The sequence below is a fragment of the Cyprinus carpio genome, chromosome A12 (genome assembly GCF_018340385.1).
Source record: "Cyprinus carpio isolate SPL01 chromosome A12, ASM1834038v1, whole genome shotgun sequence".
NCBI classification, from domain to species: domain Eukaryota; kingdom Metazoa; phylum Chordata; class Actinopteri; order Cypriniformes; family Cyprinidae; genus Cyprinus; species Cyprinus carpio.
This window is the reverse complement of record NC_056583.1, coordinates 24,969,726-24,989,725: the sequence shown is the minus strand read 5'-3', so window position 1 is coordinate 24,989,725 and position 20,000 is coordinate 24,969,726. Positions and strand designations below refer to the sequence as shown.

The following is a 20,000-nucleotide window of genomic DNA, read 5'->3' as shown; positions in this document are numbered from 1 at the left end:
ATAATGAATAAAGCATTCGTGTAGCTCAAACAGAGCACAGCAACACATCCACAGATTCCCAGCAGCACGAGCATCAGCGCACTCAAACGAGCACGAAGCGCCGCGCGTGACATCATCACGATGACATCACCGCGGGGAAATACAGCCAGACTCTACGACGCAAAGCTGTCCGTATCACTTCACTTACAACAGCAAAAGAACCCAAACCCACAACCACACTGACCAAGCTAAAAACAACTCATTCTTCCATGTTTTTGCCACAAAATTACTTTTTATTATGTATGGAAAGCACATACTCTGATGAATGTCTTGAAATACAACATCTGAACAATTTTTGAGGTGTGGTAACCGTATTATAACCGAATTATTAGAAAATGATGCACGCCCGAGGTGTCACGGCCACATCACTGACTATTTCCTGAGAATTCAGTGACACGTCATCAATTATTCCTTACTCAAAATCTATTATTGAGATTATTGTTTCACTCTTTGCTCATTCACACAGACAGGAGCTGTGCTTGCAGGACTGTAATCTGCCACGAGTGAACTAACATGCGATATTTCTTGGGCAGAATAAACTCCACAGTGCACCAGAGTTTACACTGATTAACAAAGGTCTGGCTGTAAACCTACACTTCAAAGGTGGCACAGAAGCGCTTCTGACCCGAACACATGCTGCTCAGAAACTGCATGAATGCATTTACACAACAATTATTACAACTGTGTGCTGTGATACTAAGGGCTGCGGGGGGTCAGAGCAGGCATAATTCATTTTCTCTGGCTTTTACGCAGCATTATGTCTTAACACTGAATTATGAGCTGGCACAGAGCAGCTTTGAGTGTATGAAGACACTTTAGGACAGAAAAGGCCCCTGGGAGCCAGTAGAGAGGCACTCACCGGCGCAGGCGTTGAGGAACAGCCAGTCTGTTCTCCTCATGCGGTTCTTGATCTGTTTGAGCTTCTTGAAGTCCACCTCGATCTCCTCCTTCCCGCTCTGAGCTCCAGCGGCCAGCTCGATCTGCAGCTCCGCCTCACGTTTAGAGGAGGCAGACGAGTGCCGCTGCGCCCCGCTGCACACGCCCCGCGCTCAGGGCCGCGGTCCCCGCTCGTTAATCAGGGACGAGGGCTCGTCAGGCTCGCGCGGCTGGAAGGCGTCGTTGGGTCTGGGGTGGTCACACACCATGCAGCGAGAGGATTTGGGACAGTTCTCGTACGAGCAGGCCGAGCAGGTCCAGCACTGCGTCCGTGTGTTGAGTCGGTTCCGGTCATTGTATTCTTCACACGGATCCACTGGAGGGCCGGCCGCGGGGCCCCGCCTGGTCCTGGACGTCTGGGGGGTTTCAGTGGGGCTACACAGGCGCTGCCGGACACTGCGGCACTGGGTGCAGCGGATCGCTCTGGGCCAGTTCAGGAAAGTGCACACCTGACACGACCATTTGCCGCTGTGCTCGGAGGACTCAGCTGGGCGGACGCGGGGCCGGGCGCTGGAATCAGGGCAGATGAGCAGGCTGTCGTTGCCCACGGGGTCCCACTGGTGTCCGGCACCGCTCAGGAACGGCTCCTCTGTTATGATGGTTGCACTGGGCCGCTGCGCCCGGCACATGGTGCACTTAACAGCAGACGGCCAGTTTTCATACGTGCAGTACTCACACGACCACTTCACACACAGCTCTGTCATGATGGATCAGCACACACACACACACACACACGCACTCACACACACTCACTCAACAACACACATACACATCAGGGTCACACACTGACACGGAGACAGCAATCTGCAAACACAAAATAAAATGAGACACAGAACATCCAATACTCTTTAATACTTCAATACTTCCAGAAATACTACCAATTATAATGTCAGTGATGTCAGTAGCATTAATATAATCAGTTAGTATTTCACAGCACTGACAGGATTAATATTGTTATTGACACTCATATATGACAGAACTGACAGCATTAATATTATTAACTCCCACAGTACGGATAGTATTGATGTTATTATTCATATTTGTAACTAATAGTATTAATGTTTTTGGAGAGTGATACTCGCATCTCACTGTATTAATGTTATTAGTGATACTCGCATCTCACAATACTGACAGTATTAATGTTATAAGTGATACTCATATCTCAGTATTAAAGTTATTTGTAATACTCATATCTCACAGTATCAATGTTGTTTGTAATACTCATATCTCACAGTATCAATGTTGTTTGTAATACTCATATCTCACAGTATTAATGTTGTTTGTAATACTCATATCTCACAGTATTAATGTTATTTGTAATACTCATATCTCACAGTATTAATGTTGTTTGTAGTACTCATATCTCACAGTATTAATGTTGTTTGTAATACTCATATCCCACAGTATTAATGTTGTTTGTAATACTCATATCCCACAGTATTAATGTTATTTGTAATACTCATATCTCACAGTATTAATGTTATTAGTGATACTCGCATCTCACAGTACTGACAGTATGTAATATTTTTTCTCAACATATTTGTAATAGTCATCTCACAATATTAATGTTGTTTGTAATACTCATATCTCACAATATTAATGTTATTAGTGATACTCGCATCTCACAGTACTGATAGTGTTCCTGTGGCTCAGTAGTAGAGCATTGTGTTAGCAGCGCAAAAGGTTGTGGGTTCGATTCCCAGGGAACACACGTGGCAGAAAAATGTATAGCCTGAATGCACTGTACGTCGCTTTTAGCGTCTGCCAAATGCATAAATGTAAATGATAGTATGTAAATTTTTTAAACATATTTGTAATACTCATATCTCAGTATTAATGTTGTTTGTAATACTCATATCTCAGTATTAATGTTGTTTGTAATACTCATATCTCACAGTATTAATGTTGTTTGTAATACTCATATCTCACAGAATTAATGTTGTTTGTAATACTCATATCTCACAGTATTAATGTTGTTTGTAATACTCATATCTCACAGAATTAATGTTGTTTGTAATACTCATCTCACAGTATTAATGTTGTTTGTAATACTCATATCTCACGGTATGAATGTTATTTGTAATACTCAATCTCACAGAATTAATGTTGTTTGTAATACTCAATCTCACAGAATTAATGTTGTTTGTAATACTCATATCTCACGGTATGAATGTTATTTGTAATACTCAATCTCACAGTATTAATGTTGTTTGTAATACTCATATCTCACGGTATTAATGTTATTTGTAATACTCATATCTCACAGTATTAATGTTGGTTGTATTTATATTATATTATGTTATTTTTTTTGTTTGTTTTACTAATATTTATATGTATGTATTTTTTTTGTTTGTAATACTCATATATTATTGTTTTTGTTTTTTTTGTTATTATCTATCTGTATGAATTTTTTTTGTTTTACTCATATCTCACAGTATTCATGTTGTTTGTAATACTCATATCTCACAGTATTAATGTTGTTTGTAGTACTCATATCTCACAGTATTAATGTTGTTTAGTGGTACTCATCTCACAGTATTAATGTTATTAGTGATACTCGCATCTCACAATACTGACAGTATGTAATGTTTTTTTCTCAACATATTTGTAATACTCATATCTCACAGTATGAATGTTATTAGTCACAGCAGTGAGTGTTATTGTTTACTGACACCCCTGTCACAGTACAGATGTTATTACTAATATCTCGCAGCACTGACAGTGTTAATGTTCTTACTGAGACTCGTCCTTCTCACCATTGACACTACTATATAAATAAACACATTAATACTCTGAGAAAAACACATGCTGAAACGTAAATACTCACATCGCTCCGCGCGCCGCTCCTCATTACAGAGACTTAAATCAGCTCGGTCTGTCAGATCTTTATATCAGTCGTTGAACGGCGTTTTTATGTCGACGAATACTGTTTCTAATCTCTGAATGTTGATTTGGATGCGGATTTAATGGCGGCGTTGACAAAATAAAAACGACCAGCTTCTCGCTCAGCGTCACGTGCACGTGATCAGACGCGCCGCCGCTGATTGGACGGCTCCACACCATGTGAAAACCAACCCTAGAATGAGACATTTATTATTGTATGTTTTAAAAATCATAAAACTATTTTAAAACTGAAATGAAATACATGTAATCGTGATGGCAAATAATTTTAAGATTAAAAAAATACACAGAATCTCAGAAGACAAGAAATACCTAATTATTTGAAACTCATTTTTGAACACAAATTCCACTCGAATATTTGTTTGAGGAAATGTAAAAATATCTGCATTCATGTATATAATGATCGGTCAAAATTGTCATGCACACGTGACACGCCCCTCTCTGTGACGTCACCCAACATGGCAGCCTACTTGAGCCGGTTGCACCATATTTCGCTCCACGTCTCAAACGTGGATAAAGTTGCTCACGAGCTGGTGTCCCGGTTCCAGTTTAACGTGTTCGCGGCCAGACTGACAGACCGAGCGAAGCAGCTCGCGCTCCGCAGAGGCTCGGCCGTGTTCGTGGTCAATGAGAGGCCGAGCGAGGCGCCGCGGAGGTTGAATGAACGTCAGTCACGTGGCTGGAGTTCCGTCACGGCCACAGAGCGACGGGATCTGAACTGTCTGTACGGAGCCCACGCGCACTATCCGGTGGACACCGTGAGTAACGTGTGTTTCGAGGTGGAGGACGTGCGGAGGGCGTGCGCTGCGCTGCGGGATCGGGGTGTGTGTGAGTTTCTCCAGCCGCCCACCGAGGTTACCGATGACAGCGGCCGGGTCACCTTCTCCATCATCCGCTCGCCGGTGGGTAACGTGTGCCACACGCTCATAGACCGATCTCAGTACCAGGGGCACTTCCTGCCGGGCTTCCATCAGGTCCGGACGGACTCGGAGACCGCGGGCCGCGCGCAGTGTCCCATCACGCACTTCGACCACATCACCTACGCCTGTCCCCGCAGCAGCACACCGCGCCACATCACCCGCTGGTACCGCGACACCTTCGGCTTCCGGAGGTTCTTCATTGACCGGTATCAGTTCAAAATTACTTTTATTCACCAAGGACACATTTAATTGATCAAAAGTGACATTTGCAATGTTACAGATGATTTTGATTTCAAATAAATGCTGTTCTTTTAAATGTAAATTCATCAAATAATCCTGAAAAATAAAATGCATCACAGTTTCCACAAAAATATGAAGCGGCACGATAATAATCAGAAATGCAGCCTAAATAAGTCTGCACATTAAAAAATCTTATTTCTTCTAGATTTTGACAGGTAGTGTTCATGAACTACTTCAGAATGCAATGCAAGTTGCTTTGGATAAAAACATCTGCCAGATGCATTAATGCAGTAAAATCAATATTTGATGACAACAAATCAGAACTCATGCTGATGAATTACTCAAACTACCGACATATTGTCAGAATTATTACCCATGCCCCGTTCTGTGCAGGAATGAGGACGTGGATGAGGGATATGTGCTGAACCACAACGGGATCGGGCTGCGACTGACGGCCATGGAATACTGGAAATGCAGCGAGTCGGGAATCACACTGCCGTTCAAAGATGAAAAAGAGCCGGACTGCAAGTTTGTGATCGCAGAGTCTCTTCCAGAGCAGGGTAACATTTAAATGAATCGTATAATACAGTGCACTCATTGGCTGGTGTGCATCGGGAAGCACAGCTGTCTGTTTCTAACAGCGGTGTAATCTCAGGCAGGAACCAGGTGGACACGTTCCTGGATCAGCACCGAGGTGCAGGAATCCAGCACATTGGGCTCTACACCGAGGACATCGTGAGAACGGCTCGGACTCTGAGTCTGTCTGGAGTGCAGTTCTTCTCTCCTCCGCCTGCGTACTACACTGAGGTCAGTGTGCTTCATGACTGCTGGAGAATGTGATGGTGGGGTTTAGTTCACGCTGATCCAGTGCTGATGCTTCTATCTGATTGCTGAGCTCTTTATGTCAGGTTAGGGCTGGGGATGCCAGGTGTGTGTCTGAGTATTGTTCTGGTGTCCTGTCGTTCATACTCTGCTCGTGATGCCTCAGGTGGGAAAGCAGGACGAGATCGTGGCAGCGGGTCACGACCCTCACACTCTGAGTCAGTACGGGATTCTGCTGGACACTGACATCCACACGGACACGGACAGACGGGTCACAGACGTCCAGCGGTACCACACTCACCACTGACACTCATGAACTTATCTGTGGAATATATTGTGCAGGACATTTTATATGCAGCAAATACAAAGGTACCTGTCTATAATGCACAATAAATTTTAATAGCTTTTTGTTTTCATCAAAACCCGCTAGACATTCAACAACAACATTCGTCCCGAGACACTAAAAACATAACTAGACATGCTTATAATATTCTGTAATAGTAGTTCAGCCAGAAATGAATGTGTTCAGCCTCTGTCCAGATCTGTCCAGTTGAGTTGGTTTAAAGGGGACTTGGAAAAACACCATTTTTATTGCTCTTTAGAAATAAAAGAATTTGAGAATCTATGTCCTCATGATCTAATGTTCACAAACACAAAGAAGTTCATCTGAGATCAGGATGAGTTTGTTTCTATATCAGGTTTGTAGAAATGTAGCACTGCATCAGTGTCTCAGCAATGGATGCTCTGCAGTGGATGGGTGCCGTCAGAATGAGAGTCCAAACAGCTGATAAAAACATCACAATAATCCACAAGTAATCCACAGCACTCCAGTCCATCAGTTAACATCTGGAGAAGACAAAAGATGAAACACATCCAGCATTAAGATGATTTTAACTCAAATACATAGAGTTCATAATCCATAATAACACTTCCTCCAGTGAAAAAGTGTTCTGGTGTGAATCAGGAGAGAAATCTGCACAGATCAAGCAGCGTTTTGAACAGCTCTAAACTAATATGAGAGACAACAGCAGATGCACTCTTTCACTGGAGGCAGTGGAGGAAGCAGCAGGATGCCTGACACACACACTGTTTCTCCTGCTCTCACAGGTATCTGCTCCAGGTGTTCACCAAGCCTGTTTTCGGAGAGGACACCTTCTTCCTGGAGCTGATCGAGCGCAGAGGTGCCACGGGCTTCGGCGAGGGGAACATCCGTGCGCTCTGGAGATCTGTGCAGGCCTACATGGAGAACGAAGACAAACAGAGCACACAGAGCTGACATCAGCCACAACCCAAACACTAACAGAGACTGATAAACACATGAGGACGGCTCGACTGCAGAGCGACTGTCCTCTGTACAAGCATTCGACTTCAGGGCACTTCTAATATAATATTATCAGCTTGAGTTTGAAATGAACATGATGTATTTATTCAGTTATCGAATATGTTCTCTGACTGTGATGTCTAAACCTGTACTGTATTTTCACTCAAAAACATTTCATTTTAAAAATATGTACAGTGAAATATGAGCTGTACTGTTGATCTGTGTGCTTCTGTCAGATAAATCAACATTATGAGGCCTGTCTGTTCTCTTTATCTCCTTACATGTGATTGTTTAACTGCCATTAGGACCAGTCTGAGGTGTTTGAAACCAACATACAGAACCACGTGTGACAACTAGCCCCGCTCTGGCAGTGTGCTGTTACTCTCTCTGAGCCGTGATCAGTCACAGAGAGGAAATATCTCATAACTTAGACTGAAAGCTGGTTTACTGCAGACACACAGTGCTCAGGTTCACTTCACATGTAAACGTGAAGGTCATGATATAAAGCACCAGTCACGTGCTGCACTATTGTCTCTTCACCAGTGTCTCTTCTATTTCTGTTAAACAGTGTCTCTTCACCACTGTCTCTTCACTATTGTCTCTTGACCAGTGTCTCTTCACTATTGTCTCTTGACCAGTGTCTCTTCACTATTGTCTCTTGACCAGTGTCTCTTCAGGTCATGATATAAAGCACCAGTCACGTGCTAGTGTCTCTTCACTATTGTCTCTTCACCAGTGTCTCTTCACTGGTGTCTCTTCACTAGTGTCTCTTCACCAGTTTTTTTTCTTCGGTGTCTCTTCTCAATCTCTTCACTAGTTTCTCTTGACCAGTGTCTCTTCACCGGTGTCTCTTCACCAGTGTCTCTTCACTGGTGTCTCTTCTCAATCTCTTCACCAGTGTCTCTTCACCAGTGTCTCTTCACTGGTGTCTCTTCACCAGTGTCTCTTCACCAGTGTCTCTTCACCAGTGTCTCTTCACCAGTGTCTCTTCTCAATCTCTTCACTAGTTTCTCTTCACCAGTGTCTCTTCACCAGTCTCTCTTCAGTCAGTCCTCTTCACCAATGTCTCTTCACCAGTTTCTCTTCACCAGTGTCTCTTCTCAATCTCTTCGCTAGTTTCTCTTGACCAGTGTCTCTTCACCAGTCTCTCTTCTCAATCTCTTCACTAGTTTCTCTTCACCAGTTTCTCTTCACCAGTGTCTCTTCTCAATCTCTTCACTAGTTTCTCTTCACCAGTCTCTCTTCTCAATCTCTTCACCAGTGTCTCTTCACCAGTGTCTCTTCTCACCAGTTTCACCAGTGTCTCTTCACCAGTGTCTCTTCACCGGTGTTTCTTCTCAGTCTCTTCACCAGTGTCTCTTCACTGGTGTCTCTTCACCGGTGTCTCTTCTCAATCTCTTCACCAGTGTCTCTTCACCAGTGTCTCTTCTCAGTCTCTTCACCAGTGTCTCTTCACCAGTTTCTCTTCACCAGTGTCTCTTCTCAATCTCTTCACCAGTGTCTCTTCACCAGTGTCTCTTCTCAGTCTCTTCACCAGTGTCTCTTCACCAGTGTCTCTTCTCAATCTCTTCGCTAGTTTCTCTTCACCAGTGTCTCTTCACTGGTGTCTCTTCACCAGTGTCTCTTCACTATTGTCTCTTCAACAGTGTCTCTTCACCGGTGTCTCTTCTCAGTCTCTTCACCAGTGTCTCTTCACCAGTGTCTCTTCACCAGTGTCTCTTCTCAGTCTCTTCACCGATGTCTCTTCACCAGTGTCTCTTCACCAGTGTCTCTTCTGTGTGTTGGCTCGGATCTTCTCTTAAAGCAGCACCTGCAGCAGTTTCCAGATGTTCCTGTAGATGGAGGCAGATCTCAGATCAGTTTCCGGTTCTTCAGGATGTGGGAGCCTTTTTCCACAACAAACCCAAACCCAGTAACACACACAGAGAGTGGAACTTTCCAAAAACTCAACTCATCCTCCAAACAATAGTGAAACCTACATAACAAGCAGCATTTCCCCTTTCATCCAACATGTGTGTTTTGTTCTGTTCAGATCCTTCTTTGGGCTATTAGAGATGATTTATCAATAAGGAAGACACCAGATTCTGTTTACCTGTGATCAGGGCTGGACATAAGAGTGTCAGAATTCATTGATCACACTGCAGGAACAGTGAACGCAGAAGAGTTTTACCAGCTGTGCAATCTCAAACACTTTTCATGTTGATTAAAGAGTCCGAGTATATTGTATGTGTCTACTGCCAGTTTATTAAAGGACCATGCTGTTTTCCCTTCTTTCATTAGACACATGATATAGTTTTAGTTTGAACTCATTGATAAATGAGATTAATTAAGCACTTTATCGTAGACGAGCCGAACTTTCCGTGTTTGTGTAGTGATGCATTATTGTGTGCGGTGCTGGGCGAGTCCATTCAGTCGCGGGGGAGACGCCTCTACATTTCAAACTGAAATATTAATTAGAAACGCCTGTATCGTCGTCAGGAATCATAACTGATATTTCGAATGAGATTGTGTTTTGTTTTGGCTCAGTTGGAGGTGTTTAGAGTGCGTGTTGTGAGTGTTTTGTGCTGGATGTCGGTTCCGCGTCCCCCCGCGCGTGCCGCTGTGTGTGCTCGGGCCCGCGCTGGAGCAGCAGCCGCGAGATGAGCGGCGGACGCGCGCGGGGATGAAGATGATCTGAACGGCCGTGTTTACCGATCCGTCCCGCGCGAGGAGACGCGCCGCTCGCTTGTCCGTGAGTATACACTGATAACACGGATCAAACCGCAGTATGTTTCGCTGCGGTAGCGCGGGCTCGAGCGCGTCGATGTGCGTGAGTGAGTGAGTTTCCCGCGACACTCGCGGAGTTTAGTAGCTTTTGTTCCCGGAGCGCGGAGGAACGCTCACATGGACACCGAATTAAAGTCGCTCAGAAACTCCAGCACACGGTGATCGTTAAAAATAACCTTTCCAAAACGCGAACGCGATCAGAGATGAAGCAGAAACGGTGTTCAGCTCGAACTGGGAACTGAAAACTCTATCAATAAACTTCCGACACGAGCTCAAAAACTATTTACTGATCAGTATTTAGAGTTATTACATTAATGTTTCTAGTGTAATTTACTATTTTAGGAGTATGTTGTCTTTCAAAAGTACGTAGTATGTGCAGTATGCAGTAATTTGGAGTATTCTATATTTTAGGGTGTATTTTAAGAGGATGTAGCATGTTTAGTGTGACGTATTTTAAAACTATCCAGTAATTTAGAATACTTAGTATTTTAGGAGTATGCAGTATGTTAAGATTAGGCCTATGCAGTATTTTTGAGTATTCAATATTCTAGAGTGTATTTTAAGAGTATGCTGTGTTTTAAAATACTCAGTATTTTAAGAATATTTAGTCTTTTATAGCACTCAGTATTTTACAATGTTCCGTATTTCAGGAGTATTCAGTCATTTTTGCGGTTTCAGTATTGTTGAGTAGAATATTTTAGTGTATTTGAGTATGATTGAGTATTTTTGGTTATTCCTTATTTTAGAGAGCATTTTAAGGCTATGCAGGGTTTTTAAATATTTAGTATTTTAAGAGTATATAGGCTAATATTTTAGCATATTCAGTATTTTTAGAGTACTCATTGTTTTAACATTCAGTATTTTAAGAGTATTCAGTATTTTAGAGTATTGGTTATTTTTTTAGTATTTTGAGTTTTTTTAGAGTAGTATTTTTTTTGTATTTAGTGTTTCATAGCACTTAGTATTTCAGGAGTAATTAGTCATTTTAGAGTTTTCATTATTGTCGAGTAATGCATATTTTAGAGTGTATTTGAGTGTGCCGAATTTTGGGGCATTCAGTATTCTAGAGAGTATTTTAAGACTATTCAAGGTGTTTTGAGTATTCAGTATTTTAAGAGTATGTAGTATTTTAGTGTATTCAGTATTTTTTTTAGAGTACTCAGTGTTTTAACATTCAGTATTTGAAGAGCATTTAGTACTTTAGAAGATGCCGTATTTTGGAGTATTCTTTATAATTGAAGGGTTGCTGGTGTTTTAATATTGTAGTATTGTATATTGTGTTGAGTATTATTAGAGGTAACTGGAGTACTGAGTGGTGATGTGTGAAGTAAAGCAGCACAGAGTCTAATCAGAATAAGAGCAGCTCTAGAGTTTCCAGCAGATTGTGTTTATCTGGTTATCAGCACAGTACCAGCTCGTTAGCTGTGATCAGGCCGTATGCAAATACAGGATTTTCACTTCTCGCTGAGCAGCCGAGAGGAAACTCAGTCACTGTTCAGGTATCTGCTGCTGCTTGTGATGCAGAGAAGTGTTGCGACATGCAGCAGTGTGTTCCTGGGGAAGCCAGTTTTTCCTCCGCTCGCTGCTCTGAATGTGTTTGTGTTTCTCACCTCCAGCCGTCATTTTCCGCTGAACTGTGCAGCGCCCGCAGTGTGTGTTTCACGGTAAACGGTGACTCTGTTCTCACCAGAGCGGCCGGATGAGGTTCGCTTATTGAAAAGTGTTGATTGGTTGTGTTTACAGGGCCGTGTCTGTGTGCTCGAGAAGCAGAGCGACACTTCCCAGAGCAAATTCATTTCCTACTGAAGGGAATTGTTTCGGTTGATGTTTGTGGTGAATAGCTGGGTGTATCTGGCTGACAGACGTCATATTGTCATTGTTAGACATCAGACAGAGAATGCAGAACAGGTTTGACTGTTCCTTTGACATGAAAGAGGCTGATTTGGACCTTTACCCAACCGATGGTGTGCACCTTGTGTTTAAATCCCTTCCTTCACGTCTGTGTATCTGTGCGTGTGTCTCAGATCGAGCTGCAGCGAGGGACGCCGATCGCTGTCTTGGCTTTGATCAACTGAACGGCCTTTGGACTTCGATTGTGCGTTTGTGGTGATGCAGTTGTGTTTTGATAACTAGGTCACGTAACAAGCGGCCGTAAACGCACGCACCGCAGTGGAAGTTCCCATAATGAATCACAAGATTGTTTTTATGAGCTCGCTGGCTTTCAGTTATTGGCAGTTCCATATTAGTATAGCATCGGGCTCTGAGAGGGAAGTGCTGCACAAGATCATGAATCACCGGAGATTGGCCAAGAAATCTGTGACGAGCACAGAGCGTACTGATGATTGTGTTAAAGCTCAAGCAGAGCTGTGAGAAAAGGTTTCGCTTTTAGACGGTTTGTTCTCCCGTTTGAAGACTGACACTCTGACCTCCGAAAAAAGGTTATGCATATGACTCATGTTCCAAGTCTTCTGAATTCACGCGATGCTTTTTCTGAGAAACAGACTGAAATTTAGTTATGTACTAAAAATCATTGCAGCTCTCATGTTTCAGCTTCTGAATATCACACAGGTGTTCATCTGGACTAGTGTTTTGATGCTTCACGGTGTTTTTTAAAAAAATCATTTTTAGAGCATCCAACCCATCCACGCTGATTCCACGGAAAAGAGCGTCATGAACTTTCTGCTAAACTTCTCCTTCTGTGTTTGAAACACTAACATCACGCTCTCATCTTCGGGTGATTTCACCATTTAAAAGCAGCAGTGTGCACAAACTGTGAGCGTTATGAGTTTCTAAGCAGGTGAGCGTGTGTTTGCGATCAGCGAGCGTCTGTCGGTTTGTGGCGAGCGCATGAATGCTGGCTTTGTGCGGCGCTGCGCCTCTCTGTGCAAATGTGGGTTATTGCCTGGTAACAATTTAACCAGCGCTCTGTTAAACGGCCCTTTTCCAGATGAACTTACAGTAACATACACTCGTTTATCGAAGCTGTGGAGTGTTTGTGTTAATCGGTCGGGCAGCTGCGTGCCATGGAAGCGTTCGGTGAGCATTCTTTCCCTTTCCTCGTCCTTTACGCTGTTGTTGTGCAAGCTGACCGAAAGGCTCTGGCTCGCTGACGGTGTTTGAAACTCCTGGCTCTCACTCACTGTTTGGTTGGAGTTCATTCCTTCATGTTTCACAATAGGATCTGTGATGTTTCTGTTGCCACAGACTTGGCCGACCTCGTAAACGGCCCGCGGCCGCGCTTCTCCTGCTGGTTTAGTTTGGTTTGGCCCGAAGCGTGAGGAGCGTCAGCTCACATGACCCTCGAGGACGCCGTGCTGAATGGAGAGCTGCGGTTCTGCCCTTTTCTGGAGGGGTTTTCTATTCACGCTTTTGCTTTTGAGAAGAGTTATGTTCAGAGTGAGTTGACGGCTGTGTGATCTCTGGGAATGTGTGTAACGTTAGCGCTCGTGGGTGTGTTCAGCAGCAGAAAGTTCACCCAGAACACACTCGGAAAGGACCGTGTTCCCTGCACGTAAAGCTCCCTGTTTTCATAGTGATAAACTTTCCCGGATCTCTGGGTCTTTCCCACACCGCCGGTGCTGTGAAAAAAGCTTCATTTTGTGATGGTCTCGTCATGTTTTTGGGGCTGTGTTTCTCTCTGAAGCTCCGTCACTATAATTTGCACCAGAGGAAAGTCATTAACGTGTCAGAAACAGGTCGTCTGCACGAGAACGATGCCTGCGGCTCGCATACTTTCAGAGAGGAATCTGACGGGGTTTTCTCATGTGAATTCTGTCACACTAATCCTATAAAAAGAAAAGTCCTAAAAATGGAATAAATTTGAACAAATAAAAGTCAGATTCCCGTCTGTATGAGAGAGACATTGCTGTGTTTTGCACCATTAAAATGTACACAGGTGTTTCTCAGAGGATGACGTGTAGGACTCGTGAAAGCGCCGCAGGTTTGGTGAGTGGATGATGACAGGAGCTCCTTCAGTCTGATGTCTGTGGCTCGGAGGAAGTGTGGCGCTCCGCTGATTGCTCTCTGAACGTCGAGTCACGTATCCGCCGGCTGAAGTCAGTCTCGCCCTTCAGATAGAGCTTATCGCTGTCCGAGCGTCCCGTGAGTGTGTAGATATCAGACCCCCAGCATCACTAGACACGCCACACGCATCTCTGTGTGCTCCATTAATATCAGGCATGTTTGATGTTAAGGGCTTCCAGCCGGCAGCATGATTTTATGCACTATTTTTTATTTATTTTTTTAATAGTTGTTTTAATTTTTCTGGATTTTGTCTGATATGGCTTAATATATAATTATAATCAAATCAATAGCTGGCCAAATGTGTTCCTACAAATTATAACACATTTCACAGTTTTATCAATTCATCTCTTATGTTTTTTTCATGTTTATTGTTATTGTTGAGCGCTGGACGTGTGTGTCAGAGAGCAGTTATTTAGTCGAACACACCCCGTATCTACGGTTATCATCAGCCCTGCTCCGTTCAGTTCTTTCTCTCTTTTCATGCTAAAAATATACCGTAAGATGTCCTACTGTCAGATCCATAAACGGATGACTTGAGGAACTCAAGAAATGTAGGAATCTCGTGATCGGCGTTCAGAGATGTTGAGATGCTGATGTGAAGCTCACATCTGTCCCGCATCAGCGGCTCTAGAGTTCCTCCAGGAGCGAGCCAGCTGTGTGTTTTGATAACCGTGAGGTCACACTTATTTTCGGCTCGTCCCGGAGGATGAGATCACATGACCTCGGCTCCAGTGGTTTCTAGTAGTGCTTTTATTCATGCACATGACTCGATTTAGGTTATGATTGTTTTGTTTTGTTTTTCTTCTTTTTTAAAACTCAGATGTCATAAAGCTTCTCAATGTCATACATATCATAAAACTAAAGTGTACACTGCTAAAAAAATCACAATCCAGCTTTGTAATTCATCAAGATAATATTGTTCCCTGAAGGGAATTTCAGAAGCATTTCTGCTTCATCCAAAGATGGTTTTGTGTTCTCTGTGCAGGCTGAAGAGCGATTGGTACTGATGTGGGAGTGATCGGATCGGATCGGATCAGCGCTGCACTCCAATGATGAGCTTCACTAGAACTGTCCTGCACTGGAATGGTCTGTGGCAAACATGTGTGTTGCCATGGTGATTATTCACACTAAAACACTGGAAAAGAAGGCCGTTGATGATGTAGCATCCACAGAGTCTCTGCAGCTGGTAAGACCTCAAGACGTCAGGCGACATGCATAATTTACTCCCTAATTATCAGTGTCCAAGATCCAGATCCAAGCAGGTTCTGTTTAATCAGATGCATGACAGTCAGGCTTGTGATAATTCTCATTAGCTCATTCACAGTCATATTAGGGCTGTAGATTTGACAGGTTAAATTGTTGGATTAATTTTGGAAAAAATAACACATTGAAATACCCCGTCCAGTCCTGTCCGTCATCTTAGGATTCTGAGGAAACTGATGCAGGACGGCTGACTGTTAGAATGCATTTATATGAGCGCAAAAAATAAATCACCCTCTTATGTTTATATCATATGATATAGTTTAAAAATATCACACCGGCAAGAGTCCTGCTGTTCCCTGAGATGAGAATTAATACAACGGTTCGATATACAAGAAGTTCATATCGTCTTACATTTTCGATAAAACTTTGTCTGTTTTACTCATTTTCACAAACAAAAGTAGTTCAGTCAATTTTTGAACGAATGATTCAGTGACTCATTCATAAAGAGAGTCACTTGCTTTGTTTCTGAATGAATCAGCATTTGAACGAATCGGTTGAGTGAATGACTAAATGACTCACTCATGAACACAGTGATTCATATTTAGAGTATCATTTCATTTTTCAAAAGTTTCAATTTTATTACCCATTAATATCCATTTATTATCACTACTATGCAATATCTAAAGCTACCTTTTGTAAACAGAGCTTTTCTCATTTAACACAATAATTACTTTAAACAGACAAAATTGTGTAGTTAATTTGTAATTAATTAGAGCATTTAAATAGTTAATTAGATGAAACTTTTTAATTGCTTGACAGCGCTAGTAATTTTATGACTTGTAGTAACCCAGAAATGACTTTATTTTCTGTATAGACACGCTGTCGTTGTGAAGCTGTACTCGAACGTCTTGTTTGGCGTGTTTGAGTCGATCAGACTGATAATCTGTCACACAGAGGATCCTCTGCACACGTGCGCTCTAGCGAGCTTTAGTTGTGGTTTACATCATGTGCACTAGTCAGAAGGCACACGGAGGGGTTTCCTGTCCCCGGTGTGGAGGGGCGCGTGTGCTTGTGTTGATCTGGACGCTCATCTGATCCGTCTGTGTGTTTCTACAGCATGAGTCGCCGACCATGAGCCAAGGGACGGCCCTCTTCTCCTTTGGAATCATGGGTAAGTGCCAATACACCACAAATTTGAACTCATAACGATCAAACATCTTTCTGTTCTGCATTTGCCCCTTCACTGATTGGATCAGCGTATCTTCACCTCCATGAAAGAGCGAAATAGAAAGTGCGCTGCCTTCAACATCTGCTCATTTAGTGTCTGGTACCCATGAGGCCTAGTTTTAGACGGCACAGGTGCGGGCGTCTCCGAGCTGAATGGCACGGATGAGCAGCTCGATGTTTGTTCTGATACTGTTTGTCTCCAGAACGACTCCTCTCTGAAAACAGAGCTCGTGTTTGAGTGGAATAAACAGAGTTGAGTGATCAATAGGGTTTTGTGCTGCGTTAGATCGATGGTTAGGCTCTTTGTTGTGCTGTGTGCCCACGGCCAGAGCATTTCTGCTTTTGACTTGAGAAAAACACTGCTGTTCTGATCCACTGGGTGTGAACCTGAGCCACACGCCGCCATCGGAACAATCCCTGGACAGCATCAGGGGTTCTCAAACTTTTGGGGACCCCCTCATAATTATAACAGTGATTAAACAGATGCTTACATTTCTGTAGAATTTTTTTCTGGACTCTGTTTTAATGGTTTTAATTTAAAAAATCTAAAAGCATGTCTAATCAATTGCATATATAAAACTTTAACAACTTAATATTTCATGATGGCCAGATGGAATGTTTTACTTTTTCAGAAATACTGTGTTGTCTGTTTACATTTTTCTGGATTTATGCATTAATACATATTTATTACCAAAAACAGTGGAGAGCAAAACATCAACAATTTAATCTTTTAAAATGTCATCAAATGTAACAATTGCTTTTGATGTTTACATTTATATTAGTAGTAGTACTCCTACTTTGAGAAGAACATTCTACTGTGCAGTAGTAATATATTTGTCACAATTTCAAGTTAAACCGAACTCTTATTTTGTCGGGTTGTCATGAAGACCTTGAGTTTCTGTGCTTCTGTCAAATGAAATGGTCAGAATCTCCTGATCTGAGTCTAGCAGCTCTAGAGATGAGGTTCATGTATTGATGTCCTCATATAGGCAGACACAGGCGAGGGTTACGTGTAGGGCTGGGTATCGAGTTCAACACTTTTTAGGCACCGACCGAATTGCCTCGATACCCTTGAGTATCAAAAACTGTATTGTCATTCGGTAACACATTTTGATACCTAAGAGGATAATCTCATCAGTGAGCCAGTAAGCATGCAGCATGGTTGATGTGCCTAAATTAAGTTTTTCTGGGTTTCTTATGTACAGAACGCTCGTCATCAGAGACGGCAGGATATGAACGTGTTATATGATTGACATATGAGCAGAGAATGAGCTTCCTCTGAGTCAGAACAGCGATCGCAGAAGAGAAAACAGACTCAAGAGTGCTGGGAGCAGCTAATGCTCATCAGAAAATCAGGGGGAATTAATAAAAATTATGATTCTAAACTATGCTTTTTAAAACGAAAACACACTAGTGTAAAAGTAGCCTAAAAGATGTGAAAACTGAAAACTATTTGAACTTTATTAAAACTATTTGCACTGATTTATTGTGTTGGTTTTATTTTGTTCCTTTGTAAAAAGTGAGTATAGATTGAGTATGTAGTGTAGCGTGGAAGTATGGATTGAGAATGTAGTATTGAGGGTGAGTATATAGTAAAGAGTGTATAGATTGTATGTAGTATAGAGTGTGAGTATAGGCTGTATGAAGTATAGCGTGGAAGTATAGATTGAGAATTTAATATTGAGTATGTAGTATAGATTGAGAATGTAGTATAGAGTGTGAGTATGTAGTAAAGAGTGAGTATAGATTATGTAGTATAGCGTGGAAGTATAGATTGAGAATGTAGTATTGAGGGTGAGTATATAGTAAAGAATGTATAGATTGTATGTAGTATAGAGTGTGAGTATAGACTATGTAATATAGCGTGGAAGTATAGATTGAGAATGTAGTATAGAGTGTGAGTATAGATTATGTAGTGTAGCGTGGAAGTATAGATTGAGAATGTAATATTGAGGGTGAGTATATAGTAAAGAGTTTTATAGATTGTATGTAGTTTAGAGTGTGAGTATAGACTGTATGAAGTATAGCGTGGAAGTATAGATTGAGAATGTAATATTGAGTATGTAGTATAGATTGAGAATGTAGTATAGAGTGTGAGTATGTAGTAAAGAGTGAGTATAGATTATGTAGTATAGCGTGGAAGTATAGATTGAGAATGTAGTATAGTGTGTACGTAGAATAGAATGCTTATAGATTATGTAGTATTGAGTATGTAGTATAGACGAGTATGAGAGTGTAGTATGTCATGTTTCTCACGTCTAGATTGAGTATGTAGTATAGATTGAGAATGTAGTATAGAGTGTGAATATAGATTGAGAATGTAGTATAGAGTGTGAGTATAGATTGAGAATGTAGTATTGAGTGTGAGTATGTAGTAAAGAGTGAGTATAGATTATGTAGTATAGTGTGAAAGTATAGATTGAGAATATAGTATAGACTGTACGTAGTATAGAATGCTTATAGATTATGTAGTATTGAGTATGGATGAGTATGAGAGTGTAGTATGTCATGTTTCTCACGTCTCTGTCGTCCCCAGTCACGTTTCATATCATTCTGAGTAACTCCATGATTTATCGCACCGCTGGCGATGTTTTTCGACAGTAGTTGGTCAGAGGTCTCATGGGGTGCGAGTGATTCATGTTAAGAGCGAGTAACCAAAACACACTCTTAACACACAGATGTTCAGCTGTCTGGCAGCCTGCCACCAATCAGACGGCTCTATTTCTGGCTCTTTGTTTCTCAGGCACAGCTGTGTTGCTTCTGTGATGTCCACAGGCTCTTCCTGTGAGCTCGGCCCTCCTGCTTCTCTTTTGTTCGCCTCTGCTGTGTTAAAGAAGCGTCTCAGACTAGAGGTCGATACATTTACAGGAGCAGATCTGAGGTTTGAGCATTATATTATCTGCTCATAGATGGAACCACTGATAGACGTGGCTTTCAAATGCTTTTGTGTGTATCTGTGCAAGCGCTCGGTGAAGAGAGTGAAGCGATGATCATTGTAGCCAATCACAGACATATCTGTTGAGCACATGAACACAATGAGAATCGGCTCAAAATGCCAGAGAGGAAATGCTGGTATCATCACATTTTTAAAATCTCAGTACAGAGATCTGTACTTTTGACAAAACTAGTTTGGTGCATGTTGTCTCAAGCTAATCTCAAACTGTAGTGAAACGAAAGCAGGGTGTATGTGGAGCTGCTTGAATTGTGAGCTGCTCGTGTGTAAATGAACACATTACTGCGCTGCTTCATGTCTCAGATTCTCACGGCAGCTGTTGTGTGTTGTAGAGTCTGGACGCTGGCCGGAGGTCGGTGGAGTGTGTGGCGTCCAACAGCGGCCGGTGGGCTCTAGTCTGGAGAGTCTGTGGGACAGCATGCGAGAGACGTGCTCCGCTCGTGAGGCGGGTGCCGCCGGTGGCATCAGCGGCCTGCTGCGTGACCTCAGTCTGAGCGAAGCGCCCTCTCCTGGCAGCGCCGCACCACCCAGTAAACGCCAGTGCCGCTCGCTGTCCTGCTCCGATGAGCTCGGCTGTCGCTCCTCGTGGCGGCCGCAGGGATCACGCGTGTGGACGTCCGTGGAGAAGCGCCGCTGCCACAGTGGAGGA

General features: G+C 42.7%; 3 protein-coding genes across 5 annotated transcripts in view; 2 read left to right on the top strand and 1 right to left on the bottom strand.

Moving 5' to 3' along the window:
* The window catches only part of zranb1a (zinc finger, RAN-binding domain containing 1a), a 10,142-nt gene extending 6,134 nt beyond the window's left edge, over nucleotides 1–4,008 (bottom strand). Inside the window, 2 exon segments of the mRNA XM_042768148.1 lie at nucleotides 899–1,779; nucleotides 3,803–4,008. Coding sequence (XP_042624082.1) covers nucleotides 899–1,679 — 781 coding nt within the window. The 5' untranslated portion in view covers nucleotides 1,680–1,779; nucleotides 3,803–4,008.
* A 300-nt stretch (nucleotides 4,009–4,308) lies between these two features.
* On the top strand, nucleotides 4,309–7,436 carry hpdl (4-hydroxyphenylpyruvate dioxygenase-like). Of its 2 annotated transcripts, none has more exons than XR_006161407.1 (5): nucleotides 4,309–5,002; nucleotides 5,430–5,596; nucleotides 5,692–5,843; nucleotides 6,025–6,227; nucleotides 6,966–7,102. XR_006161407.1 is itself a non-coding variant. In XM_042768149.1 (5 exons), the coding sequence occupies exons 1-5, from the start codon at nucleotides 4,335–4,337 to the stop codon at nucleotides 7,132–7,134; spliced, it is 1,278 nt and encodes a 425-aa protein (XP_042624083.1). In that variant the 5' UTR covers nucleotides 4,309–4,334; the 3' UTR covers nucleotides 7,135–7,436. The 2 variants fall into 2 exon arrangements, 1 of the variants encoding a protein (XP_042624083.1); XM_042768149.1 differs by having other exon boundaries at nucleotides 6,025–6,146; nucleotides 6,966–7,436.
* Nucleotides 7,437–9,727: 2,291 nt separating this feature from the next.
* Nucleotides 9,728–20,000, top strand: part of fam53b (family with sequence similarity 53 member B) — a 12,449-nt gene continuing 2,176 nt past the window's right edge. Inside the window, exons 1-4 of one of the 2 annotated variants that reach the window (XM_019100403.2) lie at nucleotides 9,728–9,910; nucleotides 14,954–15,154; nucleotides 16,288–16,342; nucleotides 19,684–20,000. The exon at nucleotides 19,684–20,000 is cut by the window's right edge and continues 360 nt beyond it. In XM_019100403.2, coding sequence (XP_018955948.1) covers nucleotides 15,068–15,154; nucleotides 16,288–16,342; nucleotides 19,684–20,000 — 459 coding nt within the window. In that variant the 5' untranslated portion in view covers nucleotides 9,728–9,910; nucleotides 14,954–15,067. Of the gene's footprint in view, nucleotides 9,911–12,444; nucleotides 14,047–14,953; nucleotides 15,155–16,287; nucleotides 16,343–19,683 lie in introns of those variants that run through there. The other variant, XM_042768147.1, reaches the window with a different exon arrangement.

Coding starts and splice junctions, on each gene's coding strand:
- hpdl (XM_042768149.1), top strand. CDS start 4,335: ATGGCAGCCTACTTGAGCCGGTTGCACCATATTTCGCTCCACGTCTCA. Junction 5,597..5,691: donor AGAGTCTCTTCCAGAGCAGG/GTAACATTTAAA, acceptor GTGTAATCTCAG/GCAGGAACCAGGTGGACACG. Junction 6,147..6,965: donor CGGGTCACAGACGTCCAGCG/GTACCACACTCA, acceptor CTGCTCTCACAG/GTATCTGCTCCAGGTGTTCA.